The sequence below is a fragment of the Thunnus maccoyii genome, chromosome 3, assembly GCF_910596095.1.
Source record: "Thunnus maccoyii chromosome 3, fThuMac1.1, whole genome shotgun sequence".
Taxonomy (NCBI): domain Eukaryota; kingdom Metazoa; phylum Chordata; class Actinopteri; order Scombriformes; family Scombridae; genus Thunnus; species Thunnus maccoyii.
In genome coordinates this window covers 19,715,828-19,734,729 of record NC_056535.1, presented here as the reverse complement: position 1 = coordinate 19,734,729, position 18,902 = coordinate 19,715,828, and the positions used below count along the sequence as shown (strand labels likewise).

At 40.4% G+C, this 18,902-nt stretch overlaps 1 protein-coding gene across 1 annotated transcript; it reads right to left on the bottom strand.

The window, feature by feature from the left end:
* Window positions 1–3,120: 3,120 nt before the first annotated feature.
* On the bottom strand, window positions 3,121–18,364 carry LOC121893797 (RNA-binding protein 6). Its single transcript, XM_042405867.1, has 23 exons — window positions 18,234–18,364; window positions 17,505–17,577; window positions 14,515–16,075; window positions 14,324–14,413; window positions 14,115–14,184; window positions 13,112–13,185; window positions 8,534–8,608; window positions 7,718–8,009; window positions 7,428–7,585; window positions 7,195–7,295; window positions 7,043–7,112; window positions 6,862–6,937; window positions 6,690–6,748; window positions 6,483–6,603; window positions 5,888–5,985; window positions 4,920–5,255; window positions 4,682–4,831; window positions 4,497–4,562; window positions 4,182–4,409; window positions 4,018–4,092; window positions 3,832–3,929; window positions 3,693–3,744; window positions 3,121–3,603 (listed from the first exon to the last, which is right to left on the bottom strand). Exons 2-23 carry the CDS (start codon window positions 17,555–17,557, stop codon window positions 3,508–3,510), a joined length of 3,999 nt encoding a protein of 1,332 aa, XP_042261801.1. The 5' UTR covers window positions 17,558–17,577; window positions 18,234–18,364; the 3' UTR covers window positions 3,121–3,507.
* Window positions 18,365–18,902: the final 538 nt, after the last annotated feature.

Genomic DNA, 18,902 nt, shown 5'->3' with positions numbered 1-18,902 from the left:
TGTTTGGCCTCTCATCCCCACAGACTAACTGCACATTAATTTTCATGCCATAGACTGTTAGGTCTGGGTAATGATGACATCTGTCAGTGGGAGCTAGGGGTGTCTTCGGGATCTTGTGACAGAATGGAGAAAAGAGGAATGGAAATTAGTCCACATAAAATAATAGAAAATAGTCAGAGATCCTTCCTCCAAATGTCCTCCTTCTGCCATTTGGGTGGAAAAATGGAAACGCAGGTTAATCCCTCAATCAGTGACTTTATTTTGAGATGTTTGCAAAAATACTAAAAATGCTAAGACCTACCTGCACATTTTTATTTTATAGGATCCGGGTGTTACTGTGTTCTAGGCATCAGCAAAGACCGGAAAATCAGTGCTCCACCCAAGACTGGAATCTTATTTGTATTTTATTCTTCTCTATGATAACACCATTTATTTAATTTGAAGTCTATGTTATTGAGCAAGTCACAGAAGTACATGAAACCTAAGTCCATGTGGATCTTTGTGATAAATACTCCATTTATATGCAAATACACAGATTCTGGGCCTAATTCTGTTGCACTGAAAAATGTATTCATGTGATTGGTGCCATGGGATATAGTGACCTACATGAAATGAAAAATATGTGATCATTTCAACCTACCAGCAGGATAGAAGGAGAAAAAAAACCCACTGAAAATATGGAAGTAATTTGACGACCTTCCAACATCTAAAGATGTGATCAAACGTTTGATTTCAGCAGACATGCAAGCAGTCCATTATTCCAAGGACACAGAAATTGAGTGACCCCTAAAATGCTATAAAGACAAATGTGTACAAGTTTTCTTATTTGTGGCAGTGAACATAGTACCTATTTTCATTGTATTATAGCAAAATCTGCTCCATTGCTTGTGTAACAAGAGAGCACACATTTATTGCAGTAAAAAGATGTCTGTTGTAACCTGTTTGGTTTGAACCATGTGGCTGAGCAAGAATATCACATGACATCACATATTAACTTTCACATTTTAAAGTTAGTATGTGAGAAGTTGTAAAATAAACTTTATGAGTGTCTTTAAACTCGATTAATAATAAATCATGGTACCAAAGTAAAAAAAACAACTGAGCTCAAGCTTGAACTCAATACAAACATGATGTTCCCTCCTGAGGGAAGGGTGTGATGCACTTCGAAAGTATGGTGGCAAATTTACAAGATGTGATTCAGATAAGAACAAGCTCAAACAAAGAGGGATAGTTTCTTTTTTCTCTCTCTTTCCCCTGTACAACCACTGGTGGTTGGCTGTTGGTTTCATTTCCAATCCTATTGTTTGTCCAATTCAGCCCTAATGGCTTTCTTCTTAAACAAAATGTAGTGTTACCTTTGTTTCGTGACTAACTTTTTAATACAAATGTGGGTTTCTGAAGTAGATATATAAGTTGAGCAAAAGTTATGGCAGGTTGATATGTCAGTGTTTCATCTGAACCTGAGATAATCACTATGGTTTTGTTTATTGTGCTTTACTGTTTTGTTGCCAAGCCACAAAACAAGATTTACACTGATTGAATTGTGAGGTTTTGTTACCACGTTGCCCTGTCTCATCAGACAGAGAGACTCCATCTACTGTCAGACACTATCAAAAAGAAATATTCACCTTTGCCACTGCTTGGAAACATTGAGGAGAGGGACCAACCCTGGGAGACATGGAAGCAAAATGCAAACTAAGTATCTGCAAAATGAGTTGGTCAGGCCTAAACATCTTTTATGCAGTGTCTGTTTTGGTTACTCGCCAAAAGTAAACGCACAGTATGAAGCATGATTGCTCTAGCACCGATGAAAAGGTGTTGGCTTCCTCCCAGCTCTTAGTCAGTGTTTCTGCTGTTTGTCATTGACTGCAGTTCCCCAGTGTTCTTGTTACTGCTCTCAGAGGACTACTATGTCAGCACACTAAACCCATGCAAGCCTCAACAATTCAATGAACCACAGCCATAAGCAGGGTGAGGGCTGGTTCCTTCATATGCGTAAAGGTCAGAGGGGAGGCTTCATGTTCTAAGTCCTGCAAAGTACAACTGGGGAACATTAAAGCTGCATCTACTGACAACTTAACTTGCTGTCCACTTGAGTTTTCTTTTTTCTTTAGCATGGTAAGTACATAAAATGAATACTGAAGATCTAATTCAGCAAACTTGCTCAGACACTTCTATTTTGTCATTAAAAGGGTAATATTTTACATCAGCACAGCACAAAACATGGGATCTTGCTGCCCCCTAGTGGACATGACATGTATGCACTGTGACAATCATAGTAGAACTTCAACTGCAGAATTAAAAGGTATACTGTGTAGGATTTGTCTGTTGGCATTTGTAAACACACAACATTGAAAGTTGGTCCCTCCTTCCCAGTTCAATAAGCTAAAGAGAGAGCAGCGGTTGTCAAGTGAGCTAGAGAGTGAATTAAGAGACTGAGCAGTCCTGGGAGCAAAGCTGTGAATCAGATAAATAAAATGTTATATCCTGATTGTTTCACAGCGGTTACGTTCTAAAGCAGAATTAAACACACACACACCTACGCACAACCCTGCGGGGAGGTGCTGCATTGCTGGATTTTGTGTGAATGTAGAGCTTCATCCTGTCTGCTGTGGCCTTTCTGCTCTGCGTGTGTGTGGCTCAACCCTGCCCTCGGTAGAGCAGACACACAGACCTGAAGCTCTTTACACATTCATGAAACAGAGACAGAGAGCAGATAAGAGAGACAGACACGACGATGTGACCCGTTCACTACACTATGACTCCTGACCTCACACCCTGAATGCTGCACCCACCGCTGAAAGGTTGACACCCAGAAGCTTCCTGAACACTGTGAAGTAATAGGAAAATAAGAAAATACAAGCAGAGGGCAGGGTGTCTGCAGATAAATACACCACCACACACTTCTAGTGGGTCATAAGTGATGATAAAGGGGGATTACTTTTGTATGAGTCTATACATTGTCTTTTAGGAAAATCTTGAATAGTATACCTTTAAGCTATAAACGTGAGCAGATTGACACGCAAGAAAAACACTTTTGAACCAGAAAGGTTAGATCATATCTTTTACTTAAAAATGTGTACATACAATATCAATTCCAAATGAAAGTGTAAAAAATACTTCAGTTTTAAAACAAAATTTAACCGTGACCAGTGTGACAGTATCATTTCAAAAAGACAACCTGGGCACATTTCACAATTCTACACAGGCCACACATAAAACATGGGCAAAAATATTCAAATTAACGGGATGAATGAACAATTTCTATACAACATCCATCGTCGAGGACATCAAATAGTTCTTGTTTTTGAGTTGTTGTAGCCATGTAATGTGCCTTTTAGGCTACATTATTTTTCCATTTCATTTCAGTGTAGAAAACTCCAAAGTGTAATTATGTCCCAAGGCAGAGAAACAGTGAAGACAGTCAAAGGGATTTCTCATGCCAAGGCAGGAAAGCATGTCCGAGTAACTCTTCACATATAAAAGTGAGGATGTGTTCAGATCAGATCACTCGAGTTCTTTAAACCGTGCAAACATGGCCTTGCGCACTGCTTGTTTGTAGGTGGCGTGGTCCCAAACGACGGGCTCTTTCTTTTTCCTCTTCTAAAAGACAAAAAGTGCAATGAAAGGTTTAATAAACTAACAATAAAAAACTCATGAAATTTGGTAACAAAGTAGAGCTTCACACCTACCGGGACAGGTTCTGCTCCTAAACCAGGCCTCTCACTGACTTTATTCATTTCCCTGAGCATAGAGAACAAACTGTTAAACCCATTAAATGCTTTCCATTTTTTATCATCTCAATAACACATTCTGTTTGAGTGCACCTACCTGGAACTTCCAGCCCAGGTATTATGATGCTGCGGCTGTTGGTGATGGTGTTTTCTCCTTTTCTGTTCTGGTGACCTGGAAACTTCTCTGGCATTCAGCTGTGAAGGACACATGGCAACTTTAGGAATCAACAGACAACATGATACACTTGGCAGCATATTTTTCCACCCCATTAATTTCACTTACTTCTTTTTCCTGATTCTCTAGTGCCTCTAGCTCCTTCTTTGACCTCTTGATCTTAAGGTGAATCTCCATATTTTGCTGTTGAGACAATAATACATCAAGTATTAGAGGCTATATCTATAGGGTCGCTATCAACTATAGCTCATACAAATATGAACAGGCAGTACTTTATGCAGGTCTGAAAGCTGTTGGTGGCGGATCAGAGCATCCTTGTTGGGGAACTGTCTCCTACACAGCAGACAGGCCATCTTCTTCCAATCTGTCAGCTTGTCTTCCTTGTCATCCGACTGGCTGCCCTGACTGCTCTTCGCTGCCTCCTCCTTGTCCTCTTCCACCTCTTCGTCACTTCCAGCTGCATAGTCTGATGCCAGCAGACCAAGGGAGCCCATTGGACGCTGGGATTTAAACCAGACAAATGTTAAAGATGCCATGCAGTTAGATTTATGAGGCGTGCAAAGTAGACTGAACATTAGAGCTCTTACCTTTGACTTTTCATCTTTTTTAGGGGGGGCAAGGGGCTTTTTAAACAAATCGTCTCCACCTGAGATCTGAGGACGTAGACAAAGGATAGGACCAAAAATGTTTACAAGACTGCAGATCTGTTATTATATCTACATTCATGTTCAGAAAAAAATAGATGTATGGTTGTTGGAAGTGGATTCCTAACCTTCCTCTCAAAAATAGCGAAACCAGCGTCAGCTGATTTAGATTGCCTCCTGTCATCATCCATTCCAGTCTTCAGCAATGGTGAGGGGGAGCGGATGCTTTCCTTTTGACGATTCTGGATCTTTGCCCAGCGCTCCATATCTTTCATGATCTGCATACAGCAACAAATGTATTTACTACCTTCCCTTTACACATATGCATTTCAAATATGTGCACTGGTACTGTGAATGAAGCCCTACCTTGACAGCAGCAAGACTTCTTGGCTTCTCCTCCTTGTTGTCTTTGTCCTTTTTAGCGGTCTCGTCGTCTTCTTTCTTCTCAGCAGTCCCTGTAGCACTTGCAACAGACTCTGAAACAGAGCCAGCAGGAGCAGAAGCTGCTGTGGTGTGTGGAGGCAGTGATGGTTTCTTCATTTCCAGTGGAGCATCTGCTGCTGGGTTAGAAAGAATGGCTTGGTCTTCGGCGGTCATCGACATAGGTTGGGCCTCTGCAGAGTTCCCTCCTGGCACTGGGATGTAGGTCTTTGACACTGCATCCCAGTACAAGTACTCTTGGTTCTGAGCATTGTAGAAGTACTATACACAAAAATGATAGGAAAAATAAAAGAAATAATCTTAATGCCAACTAAAGTCACCCATTTGGAACCCATATGTTTTGGCAACCAGCTGAGGATCACATTTTATTAGCACCTAATGTCCTGAAGTACGTGAGTGAGCTTTAACTGTAACTACAAATCATATGTATAACACCTCTATTATCAATGTACATAGTGACTACTTTAATTAGGCACACAAAATCCCCGTACCCTTGTTACCAAAATAATATTGGGGAGTTACTGAGTGTATGTTTTGATTGTGGATTAAACCACAAAGTCACAACTGTTACACACAACCTTGAGGAAAAACATTTATAATATAATCTCACATTTTACAAGACAGTTTGCAAATTGCAAGATCAATCATACTTCATATTCGTCAGACAATAAGGTTTAATGTTGGTCCATGAATATATTTTATTGGGTGATAGATTACTTTTGGCAGATCAGAACTGGTAGTACAGTATTAATTATTCTCTGGTAGGTTACTGACTACAGCATATAAATAACTCTTGATGAATAATATTACAACAATGTTTCTCCATAGCTTCTCTTTTGTCTAATTATAGGCTAGAGAAAGCATTAGATCACTGTGGTGTCCTGTATACTCACTCTAGAGCTAGGGTCGTAGTAAAGCGTCGTCTCAGGATCGTAGTAGAAGCCTGACGTGGCATCGTACAGGTAGTTGGACACGTCTGGAGTCTCAGAGCCTTTAGGTATTATGGCAAATAGATATGACAACAAATAAATAGGAGATATTAAGAGCACTGATCTTTTAAAGTAGGTCATGAAAACTAGGGTACACTCTTAGTCTGGACCATTTGAGAAACACTAATATTCTGAGATAGTTATGTGACCATTTACAAATATAGCTGATGTTCGAAAATAGGTAGTAAAAAACTGAACTAAAGATGACAAACTCCCACAGACTGTCTGTACTCTTAACTTGAAAAAGTCTTCCAACTTTAAAAGCACCTATTAATCCTTATTTATACATTTAAGACATTTTCTCTGAATCTTACTTAGCTAAAATATTAAATTTAAGTTAAATGAAGTGCAGAAAACCTGCAGGTGTTTGTCACACCTTTTACTACTGCTAATATACAATACAGAGCTACACTGGATTCATTTGCTACAATGTCACACCAATACTGACAGAGGATGACCAAACACTTTACTGGATTTGAATGATCAGTCTGTTTCTTACCTAACATGTAGGTCTGTGATCCGTCTGCAACGGCTGACATCCCAGCTGAGTCTGTGGGCACATGAAGTCCAACGGCCTGGTATGACGGATCCAAAGTTGGAGTCTCACTGTAGCCAACTCCCTATGAGGCGTTATAGGAAATGTACAGTTATCTGTCCAGCTTTGAGACAAGATAGCCACATGTTTGCTTTTTGCTTTGCAACCTACCTGGCTAATGCTGGGGTCTGATGACAGAGTTGGATTAGTGCTTCCAGTCATCAAATTACCTGGTCACAAAAATGAGAGACTACTTAAGACCATTTTATGTTCAAGTTTTGTAATAATGAATAGTGCATGCGGACGAAGATACTAGGATGTGTGTGTGAGGAGGAAGTCCCACCTGGCATTACAGGAGGAGCACCATTGGGTGGCGGCAGTCCTTGCAAGAATGGTGGTGGTTGTGAGTACTGCTGCTGCTGAAATTCCAGGGACAAAAAGTACAGGTCATTTGAGAGCTCTGATGATCCACTTATTTTTTTTAAAACAGTTTTATGAAGCAGTACAAGAAGACCACAACTTACCCCCATCATGCTGGCCTCTGGTGGATACCCAAGGATAGAAGTGTTTGGTTTATCAAAATCTCTTCTGAAACTGAAAAAGACAGAAGATCATCAGGAGATGGGAATTCTCTACTAGACATGGCTGATAAGAAAGTCCTTGCAACATGACTTACTTTTGGTTCTTTAGGGGTTTTGCAACCTCAGCATAAACTCTGACTCCATCAATATATAGGGGTCTGGGTTTAGTGAGGAGCTCAACTAGACGTGTCACTTGCTAAAAAAGAAGACACAATAATAAGGGCTGGAAAATAACAAGGAAACACCAGACAAAGAATATACTAACAAACCCGAATAGAATATGAAAGTATAATCAACCGCAAACTAGGATCATTAATATTTCAGGCACCTCATGGGAGTCCATGTCAACAAAGCAGAAGCACTTTGCTCCAGGTGGCTTAGCTTTGACGAGACGGACATTTCTTTCATCCAGATATGCAAAAGGATCCAAGGCTTTCAGGATAGTCTCTACTGTGGTGGTCGGCTTCACATTTTTTATTATCATGGCTGTACAGGGACACAAGGAAAGAACACAGTCAATTATTTGTAAAAATAGCACATGAATGAACAAATATGTCAATGGATATCTAAGGTTTATTGCTACAAAGTTAAATGAACCAGCAGCATTAGTCAACATACTTTTACTGTCTTTGAAGACGGAGTCAGATTGGTGTGAACTGTGATGAGGAGGGTTGCGGTTGCCCCAAGACTCTGCCTGCTGCTCTCTTTCTTGCTGTTGGAGCTGTTGGTCCACCTGCTGCTGCCAGGCCTCTGGAGTCAGGTCAGAGCTACGCTGCCACTGGCTTTGGGACAATGGCTCCATGGGGCCTTTTGGTTTGGACCCATTCAGGTTGGTTTTCAACTCTTCTAAAGGTTGATCAGGTCTGGGCAACTGGGGCTCCTGGAGTTGAGGTAGTTTGTGATCTGATTCCTAATTCACAAAGACAGGAAGAAAGGGACATTTAATCACTTTTAAACTATCGTGGGGTTAACAATATGGTGTTCTTTCTATCTATCTATCTATCTATCTATATGGTGAATGGATACCATTAATTCTCAAGTACTGGCTGGGCCCAGCTAGTGGCAATTATCTAGGACAGGCTATTATTAGAGACAAGCCTTTGTTTCTGGTACAGTATATTTTATTAACTACTACAGTATATTTTATTAACTATTTTTTTTTGCTGCTGTTTGATGTTTACGCAAACCTAGTGCGTCAATACTTTTGTTGTTTGTGCTGTATGTTTGTCCAGAAAGAAAGAATTGCGAAGAATTCATGAATCAACAAATACCAGTATTTTTGTTTAAGAGAGAAACAACTCTGAACCAATGGGGATTATGGTATGGTTATGTTGATGTACTGAGGGATTACTGTGGAATTCAAATTCATTATTTGGGAATTTATGGTAAATCACTAAGAAATGATAAATTATATTTTCCTTTAATTACACTCACATGAACGCCTCTTTCACGCTCATCTGGCTGGAAGTACTTCATGGAAACTGTTCTAGTGCCAACCTTTAGGGATCCCTGAAATGAGAACAGAAAAGATCAGTCAGCATTATACTACACAGGTGACCGATATCTAAAATAATACCAATGACACCCAGCATGCACTCTGGCAGGTTTAGCCCTCCTCTTCACTGCTGAAGATAAAATGGGCAAATACTTATGGTGGTGTGCAAATCCCAGATCCAGGATCATACTTAATGCAGGCCATTTGCCCCCATTCTATGCTACATAGTTTCAAGGGAACTACAAATTAGGACTACAACTACCAGTTATTTTCATTCTCAATTAATCTGCCAATTATTCTATCAATTAAGAGAAATCATCTGATTAAAAAAATGCCAGAAAATAGTGAATAAAACCTAAAACAATTTTCTTAAGCCCAAAGTGGCATCCACAAATTGGTTGTTTTGTCCGTCCATCAGTTCAAACCCCAAAAGTATGCAGTTTTCTATCACACAAGTCACAGAAAAGCAGAAAATCCTCATAACCGAAAAGCTGGAACTATGACAAGTTTCCCATATTTGCTTGAAAATGGACTGAAACAAGAGTTGTAAAATTGATTATCAAAATAGTTGCTGGTTAATATTCTGTCTATGATTTCAGCTCTACTCCATATACATCTGACTCTTGTTAAAGGAAGACTCACGTCATAGAATAATATCCAAAAGAAATCAACAGGACTTTGTAGAGCCAAATAAGAGCCACATTCTCAGCAGCTAAGGTGTACAAACCAAACTATGCCATCATAAATACCATATTTTCACTAGACTGCACTTGTAAAAGAGAGAGATAAGTTGTTTCAAAGGGAGGCTCACAACACATGTAAAAGTGCTCTGTAAACTTGTAGTACTGCCCATCCATAACATCCATCTTTTTTGATGTAGGTTTGGCAGGTCAAAAATGGATTAACACTGGTTCATTTCAGAGTCTATCCCATTTGCACATAACTGTTTTAAGCATTGACGACATTCATAAAACCACACCCTGAAGCACAAAGCTAAATCCATCCTTATCTTTCATGGTAGCTTTTATTTGGATCTTTGATGTCATTTCAGTTATTGACTGCGCAACCATCTGCATCATCTAGTTTTTAAACTGAGCTACTTCATGCTGCAGAATATAGGCCAAAAGTGAAATATAAAGTTGTTGCAATAACAGAGCCGAACAAACTCCTACACATTTCAGCAATAATTCAACTGATCCCCATCTACCACAAAATAAGGTGCTTCTCCATAGTTTTAGAGACATGATAAAAGCACAACAATCCTGGCCAGTGCTGAAGATTGCACTGACCATGTCAAGATGAGAACTTGATTCAGAAATTTGCCCAAAGTAATCAAAAGAAAGTTGAAATCCCAGTGGCGACAAGTTCAAGAGAATACCAACAAGAGGACATGAACTCTTCCTAAGATGTCAAATTATTGGAAATGCCTTGAATTAGTGAAAGAATTGTGCCACAGTGTCACTGAAACCTTAGGACAAGACTAAGGGTGCTTTCACACCTGCCTTGTTTAGTTCGGTTCAATCGAACTCTGGTTCATTTTCCCTCTTGGTGCGGTTTATTTGGGCAGGTGTGAACACAGCAATCGCAATCTGGTGTGGACCAAAACAACCAGGCCGAGACCTTGTTGAAGAGGTGGTCTCAATCCCGTTACAAATGAACTCTGGTACAGTTCGGTTGTGGTATGAACATGATCCGACATACATCCCACCCAACCGCAGGAAGCACTGAGCATTTGTTGGATTTAACAAGCTCCTGTAGCCAGCTGCGCTGTGCATTATGCACCCTCCTCCTCTTCAGCCAACTGAAGGCAGCACGTCTTCACATTGTTCTCTTGATGTTGCCTTGAGGTGCGTTCAAATGTGCCATTCTGCTTGCATATTTTGACTTAGTATATGGCCCAAAGACTTGGCCAGATTATCCATATATCGAGAGAGTGCCATGGGGCAACAGTCAATTTGCCGTGCTGGGGGGCACCAACGTGGAAAAAAAAGAAAAACATAAATAGTTTGTGGTCAGAAATAGCAGATACACCATTTATAAAGCACTTGATTTAGCTTTTACTTATCATTATTCTTATTAATAAGAATAAGAACAGTTGAGAAGTAGCCGCTGCTGTGCGTCTTTCAGCAGCAAAGAGGCAAGGAGAGAGAGAGATGCTGTTTATTTAAATAATAACAACAGTACACTCTATTGCTGATAGAAAATACATTCAGAGACCATTTTACTAGCCTAATCCACCCTCCTGTGTGGAACAAGTACACCTTCATATCTCTGAGCGCTATGGTTCATACATTACATTTATTTTCTGTTTTACAGAGGTGAGAAGGAAAATCAAGTCCTTTATAAATGTTGTAGTAACCTATCTGCTGTTTCTGAAAAACAAACTCCTTTCTCTGCCCGCCAACCCCACAAGATTTCTGACCAATGAATGGAGTGACAACTCCCACATGGCTTTTGTTGATACATTTTGGTTCGTTTAAAATTTTGAAACCAAACCGAACCAAAGGGAAAATGCAACAAACTAGCAACTCATCCACTGATTCGGACCAGAGTCAACAAACTATAGGTGTGAAAACATCCTAAGAGCCACGCCAGCAGCTCTGTAAGGCTGTAATGCTCATCGTAAAGAAAAATAAACTATAAAATAGATAAACCAAAGTATTTGACAAATAAAAATTACCTTTAGATAAAAAGTCAGGGAATCAAAGTTCACAAAGACCACAAATGTCAAATTGCATGGTAATCCATCCAACCGTTGTCGAAAAATTTCACTTGGAACCATAATTGTCAACCTGCTTGTTGCTACAGAAAAAGTATCACCAAGAGGTACAAAAAGAACCAAAGTTATTTGGATACATCCACTGGGAATCATGAACACCTGAACCAAATTTTGTGCCAATCCATGTGATAGATGTAGAGATGGATAGATATTTCACCGAATAAGTGAATATTTTGACCTGCTGGTCACACTAGATGACAACTCAGGGAATTCCCGGAGTCATTGGATTCATCCTCTGGAGACCATGAATGTCTGTGCAAAAGTCCATCCAAAAATCCATCCAATACTTGTTGAGATACTTCAGTCTGGACCAAAGTGGTAGACCAACTGACCTTGTCAACCGTAGTCACACAGCTAGTGTAGCTAAAAACCCTCAAAGCAATGTACACCTATACATGACTGAGCAAAATTACACTAAAAAGGTGTGATCACTGCAATGCTTTACCTGTCCTAAGATTAGAACAGATTTTTTTCCAAGCTAATCTCAAATGTGGCAACTTTCTCCTCTGAAGTAGGCAAGCAAAAACATGTACTGTATGTTACCAGTTAAACCGTAACCGCAGAGTTCTCAGTAATAAGGATGCGTTCAGACCAAGTTTAGCCCTGTGTGAAAAAATGCAGCACCCTCATTGATTTGAATGAGGCTAGTCCGCAAGGCTGCAAACACAGAGTGCTCTGGCACAAACACACAGGGTTATTAGGCAAAAAAGTTAAATCTGGCCTCAACTTTCACCGGATTGCAATACTGTCATTCAGCAAGGCACTATCTCTTACATAATGGTCGTGGCAGCTTATGGCCATGTTAACCTTCAAGAGTTATAAAATGCTTTGTCAGTGTATCATACACTGCTGTGTTATGTCATCTGATAAGCCTTCAAATTTATGGACCTGTTATTCAAATTAGACTTTCTGGAACCCAATTTTGTGTCTCGCTGGTACCTGAAAAAACATGCCCCCACCGACCAGCCTCATTCTGTTTTAATGCAGGGTTGTTCTCAGTCTGAATGCCCACTAATTGGCATTGGTTAGGAAAGTGTTCAAATTTCCAATTGCTTCCATGATAAGAGAAACTTTGCAGGCTACTCAAAGGCTTCTTTAAATGCAAAGACATAAAGAGTGCTGCTAGCTGCTAGCGGTAACAATTCCTTTTGATCCTCTTCCTTTACAAAACCTAATCACACACGAACAAAACATTGGCTCAGTACAGAAGCTTCATTGTCAACATTGTCGTTAAGTCATCCTAAAATGATAAAACTTCTTAACTGTTAAGACTATCCCATCTAAAGACTAAAGATATTTTCTCTCTCCAAACTTTTGTATTTTCTGGTAAATCCAGGGTTAGGCAGTTTGGGGTTAAAATGTGAAAATTTCTAAAACATTTAGGGCTAGAAAACAAAGAAAGGGTAACCTATGTCTACCTATGCATATACACAAAATTTAAGGTAAATGTTTTCTGTAAAAGGGCTAAACAAGTTACCTGTAATGCTATCATCTCGTTGCTGATTACTATTTAGAATTAATTTTTATATAAAATAAGGGCCAACTGTCAGGGTTTAAAATGTTAGCATCAATAAATGCCAACAACTGATATCTCCATTTCCTTAACCAAAGCAAGTTCACTGAAATTGCAGAAACCCCCTCCCAGGTTCTCTTCCTCCCCCATCTACTAAATGCCCTCTCAACCCCTCGTAATCCTGATGGGAGAGGCGGCCTTCGTAGAGTGACGAGGATAGGCCACCTTGTTGGACTCCATGAAGTGGACTGCATCCTCGAGGTTTAAAAACTCCACATAGGCGGTATCGTAGCTGTAACCTGGGGACAGCATTTGAAATACAGATGGGTTTTTGTTAGTCAATTCCAGTAACGACACCCATTAAAACATAAAAGACAGTTCGTGAATACATCGAGATCAATGAGCATTTTTCTGCGAGCGAAGTTTTACACCTTTACTGACATACATACCTTTTCAGGAAAACAATTTTTGTTTGATTTTTGATTTGTCTTCTGATGACTGAAGTCATATCAGACTTTGCCATGAAAGGCTTTGATAAAACCAAGCCTTAACAGAGAGATATTCCAGACCAGTGACAGTGAACGACTGCATGGTTTTCACCGTGAAAACAGAAAAATGTAATATTCATGTTTATATCAAATGCAAAAAGGCACCTCACAACTTTTTCTGTGACGTCATTTTGATATATTTATGCAAAACGAATGGCCTTCGAAACATAATCTTCATTAAAAGGCTTGGCATGATGTAAAACAATGTCTACGGCGATCCACTATGGAAAACTTTCACTCTAAAGCAGATGTTTAGATCAGTAGGTTGGACAAAGCACTAACAAGGCGGCCTCCATTTCAGTTTGTTGACATTCTTTTTTTCTCAATCAGAGAACTTGGATAAATTGTCTCTGAAGGACACATTCAGTGAGCCACATATCACTGATCTTTTGTGACCGACATCAGATATGACTCTCCAAAGCTGCCAATATTAAATCCTTGGTAAATCCTCAAACTGCTGCCAATAACCCTTCATCCTCTGACATGAAAAAGGATGGCATAAGAGAACCCCCCCACTCTTTTTTACTGAGCGGGTTCACACAGGGCAAGAACAACAAAAGCAACGAAGGAGCATTAAAAGAAAGAATGCGAAGGTTCGAAATGTCGTAAGAGCGAAATGTCGAGGGACATGTTAGCGATCGACTGCCCCAAACAGTTCCACAAAGAAACTTAATTCTTACCTGGCACAACGTTTTTGATTTTCATCCCCTGCATTGGCACACCATCACGGACTGCAAAGGCACCAAGAATCTGCAAAAGAACATATCAAAATAAATGAGTCTGTTAAAAGTTAAGCCATGGCTGTCTATGCCCACTACCAACAACACAAAAATCAAGGTCTGGTAACCATAATAACTAACACAGAGTTGCTTTTCTGTTTGATTATTACCTGTTCCATTGTAGCAGTCTTTGGAATACCAATTATGGATATTGTATTGGAAACTTTGTCCTCCACTGCTGCATTCCTATAATCTTGATCCTTTCACAGAAATTTTGATTAAAATTCCAGTTATGAAACATGAAAATATCACAAAATGCAAACATTTTTGTACAAATACTAGTGATGAAAAATACACCTACCTGAGAACCAGACTCACTAAATTTTGAAGGTGTGATTGGTTTAGATTCTTTGATGAATTTCTCTGGCACTTGGAGCTCCTCGCGTTTGTAATCAAAAGCTCTCCCAGACCCTGTTCTGTAATCGATGTCCCTGTAGTCTTGGTCTCTTGTCTGTTCTGTGCTGCTGCTTTGGAAATCACGTTCTGCCCCCATCTTACCCCTAGCAGGTCCTTGATTGTGTGGAATATCTTTCAGTCCTTTAAAACAATCATTTGGCTCTTGAGTCTCATGTGAGGGTCGATTCTTCTCTTGATGGTAAGGAGGCCTTTCATCTCGATTTGATTTATTCTGACTGTGCTTTGGGTCCCTTTCTCCAAGCCAATGTTTACTCTCATTTTCTCTAACAAGAGGGCCAGTGAGGGGACTTATTTCTGGGAGTGGACAGCCTTGTGGAACTTTGCTGCCAATTGAAGGTAGATTCATAGCAGCGAAGTGGTCACTGTGAGGAAAGCCGGCGTCTTTCCCTGGGAATTCAGTAGAGGGCCTATCCCTTTCTTGAAATGGTGGTGGATCTCTAACATTAACATCTCTGCCAAAACCTCCAGGGAAGCTGGGTTCAGTTACACCTCCCACTCCTTCATTCACGTTTAAGAAAGGGTTTTTATCCTTTCGACGGTTCTTCCATTCTTCTGCAAGAGTCATCTCTTCACCACTCCTATAATCCATAAGGGGACTATTACTTGAATCTGGATAATCTCTGTCTCTGAGTGGGTCTTCTGCACCCATAAACTCTGGTCTTTGGGGCCCACTAACATCTGGAGGCATGTCAGATCTTGCCCTGTCCACTGGAGGGACGTCACTGTTTCCAAACCTTAAGGGAGAGCGCTCTCTACTTCTAAATTCAGCTGATGGTCCAGGACGATTTCTGAAATCCATATCAGAGTCAAATCCTCCTCTAGGGTTGAAAGGTGGTCCTCCTCTTCTGTCAGTGTCTATCATTCTCCTTTCACGTGGCGGTATGTCCATATCATAACGATCAGTATTGCCAATGCCCATTGGGGGCCTATCTCGCATGTCCCTAAATCCATCGTTTCGCTCCATTCGGTCCATGGGAAAACCTCTTCTCCCATCCATATTGGGATTGTTGAATCGTGACATGTCGTAATGAAATGTGTCCCTGTCTCTCATGTCCATAAATCTGCTGTTTGGTTCTCGCGGTGGCATTCCTCTCCCTCCCATGTCAGCAGAGTTCCTGCCGGGTCCCGGGAAACCAGATGAATTCATCAGTTTGTCTCTGATGGCCGCTTCATACTGTCTTCTGAGACTGAAGTCTGGCTCTTCCCCAGGTCTTAAAAAATCTCTGTTCGGCTCTCTACCACGCATATCACGTGGGTCCATATCCCTTGGGACCATATCACGCCCCCTCATTGGTGGACCGTCCATCCTCCTCATGTCCATAGGTGGTAGATCTAGAGGTCTTGGTCCCATATGACCCATCGGACCCATATTCATCCCTTCTCTACCTCTATAATCAGGCATGGGACGATCTCTGCCACCAAATGTTTCTCCACGATGATCACCGCTGGAATGTACATTCATATTTTTTCACATTAGACTAATGATTTATTTTAAATGCACATTATCAAGGAATAAAGCTTTTAACAAAAAAATGAGGGAAATAAAAATCAAGTTCATTTTCAAAATTGCCCAACCAGTCACAATACAGACATACAGTAAGGCTGGGTCATATGATGATAAATAATATGATAAGATGGGGCTGGGTACCGAACTTTGATACTTGGCACCGATCGAACTGCTTCAAAACCATCAAGTATCGCGAAATGCCTTGTCATTTAGTACCAAATTTCAATACCCAAGGAGTGCGCGGGCAAGCAGCGCTGCTTTTACAGCAGTGGCCACTAATAAAGCCGCCTCGACCCACAGTGGTGGGCTGGCATTGTTGCGGGAGCATAGAGCCCACCCTCCAGTTCTTCCCCATGTCACCGCAGTGAGTAAGCAGCTCAAGGTTGAGCTGCTAACCCTTCCGGCAACCCCAGTAGCACTGTAGGCTCTGTTAGTGCTGTTAACAGTGCTAGCAGCCACCTTTAGAGCTCAGCCACTTCTGTGTTTACATGTGACGTTGGAGGTGGGAGCCGCGTACATGCTATCCCGACTAGCCTTGCAGCTCTGAGGGAAGATAGCAACCAAGACACAACGGCAGCGGAGCGGCTCTCCAGGTGAAACACCTCACAAGTGGCCAAGGTAAGTGTTTTTTCTTCCCCAATGTACAGTGGACCTAAGCAGAAATCTTCCCCACCGTCCTCCGTGACTGGCTGACCAGGGGACCAAGCAAGGGATGCAGCAGCATCCTTGCTAGCCTTAGCTGCTTCCCAGCCCTTTCTGCTGTGCCCAGCCATAAGTAAATTATGGTTTATAATTTTTATAGTTTAAAATTACCTAGGAGCTGAATAATAAAACTAAAGATTTGTACCATAATGTGTAATGTAATTTTCTTTTTGTTAAAATGGATTTTATAAAATTGGTATAGAAAAAAGCATAGTTCAGGAACTGGTATCAAAGTCAAGGTATCGATACCAGTATCGAAAATTTTTGAACGATACCCAGCCCTATTTGTTTCATTTGTCAATACAGAGGAATGTTCACCTTTAATATCTCATGTTATATTATGCCAGTGTGGGAATGTTTTTAGTTAATGAGCAAGACTTCTTAAGAGCAAATCTAGATTTACATGGTTTTTGTCAGGTATTTACTTCAAGCAATTTTTTGTTTATCTTATCTAAAAACAGTCCACACAATGGAGTTTCCACAGAATCTTACATATATCACAATATACATTATAAAACTATATATGCTGTGATAGCAGATTTTGCCCACCCCTAACATACTGCAATACAGACAAACATAGTAATTCTTGCAAAAAAAAAAAAGCTCATTTCTTACTACTAAATTAAAAATGGTCTTAAATCTATAAGTGAATGATGCTTGTTTACCGAAAGGGTGGTCCTCCCCTTGGTCCTTGCCCTGGCCCTGGTCCATCCCACATGTTTGCAGACAATACTTTATCTATAGGCAAAGGGTAAATTAAATGTTTGCATCACTGTATAAAAGGCAGATGAATGTACTATTGGCTTGAATATGGCATGCATATCCATAATAATAACGCTGTTAAGAGCTGGACTTTGATCGCACACTTTGAGTAAACTAGGTGAGTGTTTTGGTCGTTCTTATGTTGTTTGCCATGTTATTTCCGTGCTACAGTGAAGCTACTTAGAAGATGGCTGCATATGTCAAACCTGAGGGAAGTAACACTGGGTGGTGTGGTTTCTAATGATGGTCCACAGTAGATGGCCCGCTAATTATAGCCATCGCTAGGCCTTCCATATCTACGCCACATCATAAACAAATAGCGTTAGGGCTGAAAATGACTGCATGGAAATAAACACAGAAATTCAAATGAACAACCGCATTATAGTGGCAAGTGTAGCGTTATTGAATTAGCCAGCTAAAGCCCATTATCACTAACCTTTACCCAAGAGACCAGTCACAGGGTGACGCTATCGGAGCTAACTTAGCTAGAGCTAATATTCACGTTAAGAAAGCCGGGTTCTTTGCGTTAGCTTTTAGCTAGGCAGCATAAAGCAACAGCTTTCAAAAAACATAACACTACTCTGACTATATACCTCACCATTGGTGCGTAGATGTTAATTTTCTGTACCCACCTTGGCTCTTATTCGTGCTTAGTGTTAATATTGCGGAGGTTTGTCGCGCAGGTCGTCGATGGCTTCTATATACTAAGCTAATGCAAAAATGGAGGCGAGCATTCTTCTTCGGCTGCTGTAGCGGACACCGATTCGCCACTTCTTCTTCCTTTCAATTCCCGATACACTACACGCCCTAGGGTAGGTTGCTGCCACCCAGCGGTTCTTAAATACAACTGGTATATTCAATTTTATGCAGGGGAAAGGCCAGAGCATCACATCCTGTTTTATTATTCTTCAGTATTATGCTTAGCTGAATGACTTTCTTAATCATCTGGCAGCCTGATCTACTAACTTCTTCCCCGCAACCAATGATTTTGTGTTTTCAATAGGTCTAACTGGCCAAATTTTATACCTCTATATTGGTATTAAAGCAATACTGTAGGGATGACTACTGGCGTTTTCACAAAATATTTACACAATGAGATTTTTGATAAATAATCATCAGTAATGTGGGTATAATGACTAAGTGGGCAAATAATAGGTGGAACAGTCTCCTTTTGAAACATCTCAGTGTTGACCAATATTTGTAATGAGAAATATAGCATAAATAAATGCATCATAAACTTGTTAAATTTCAATAAATATTTTTTTAGAATTAAAATCTCTGATTTCCTTTTAAAGGAATTA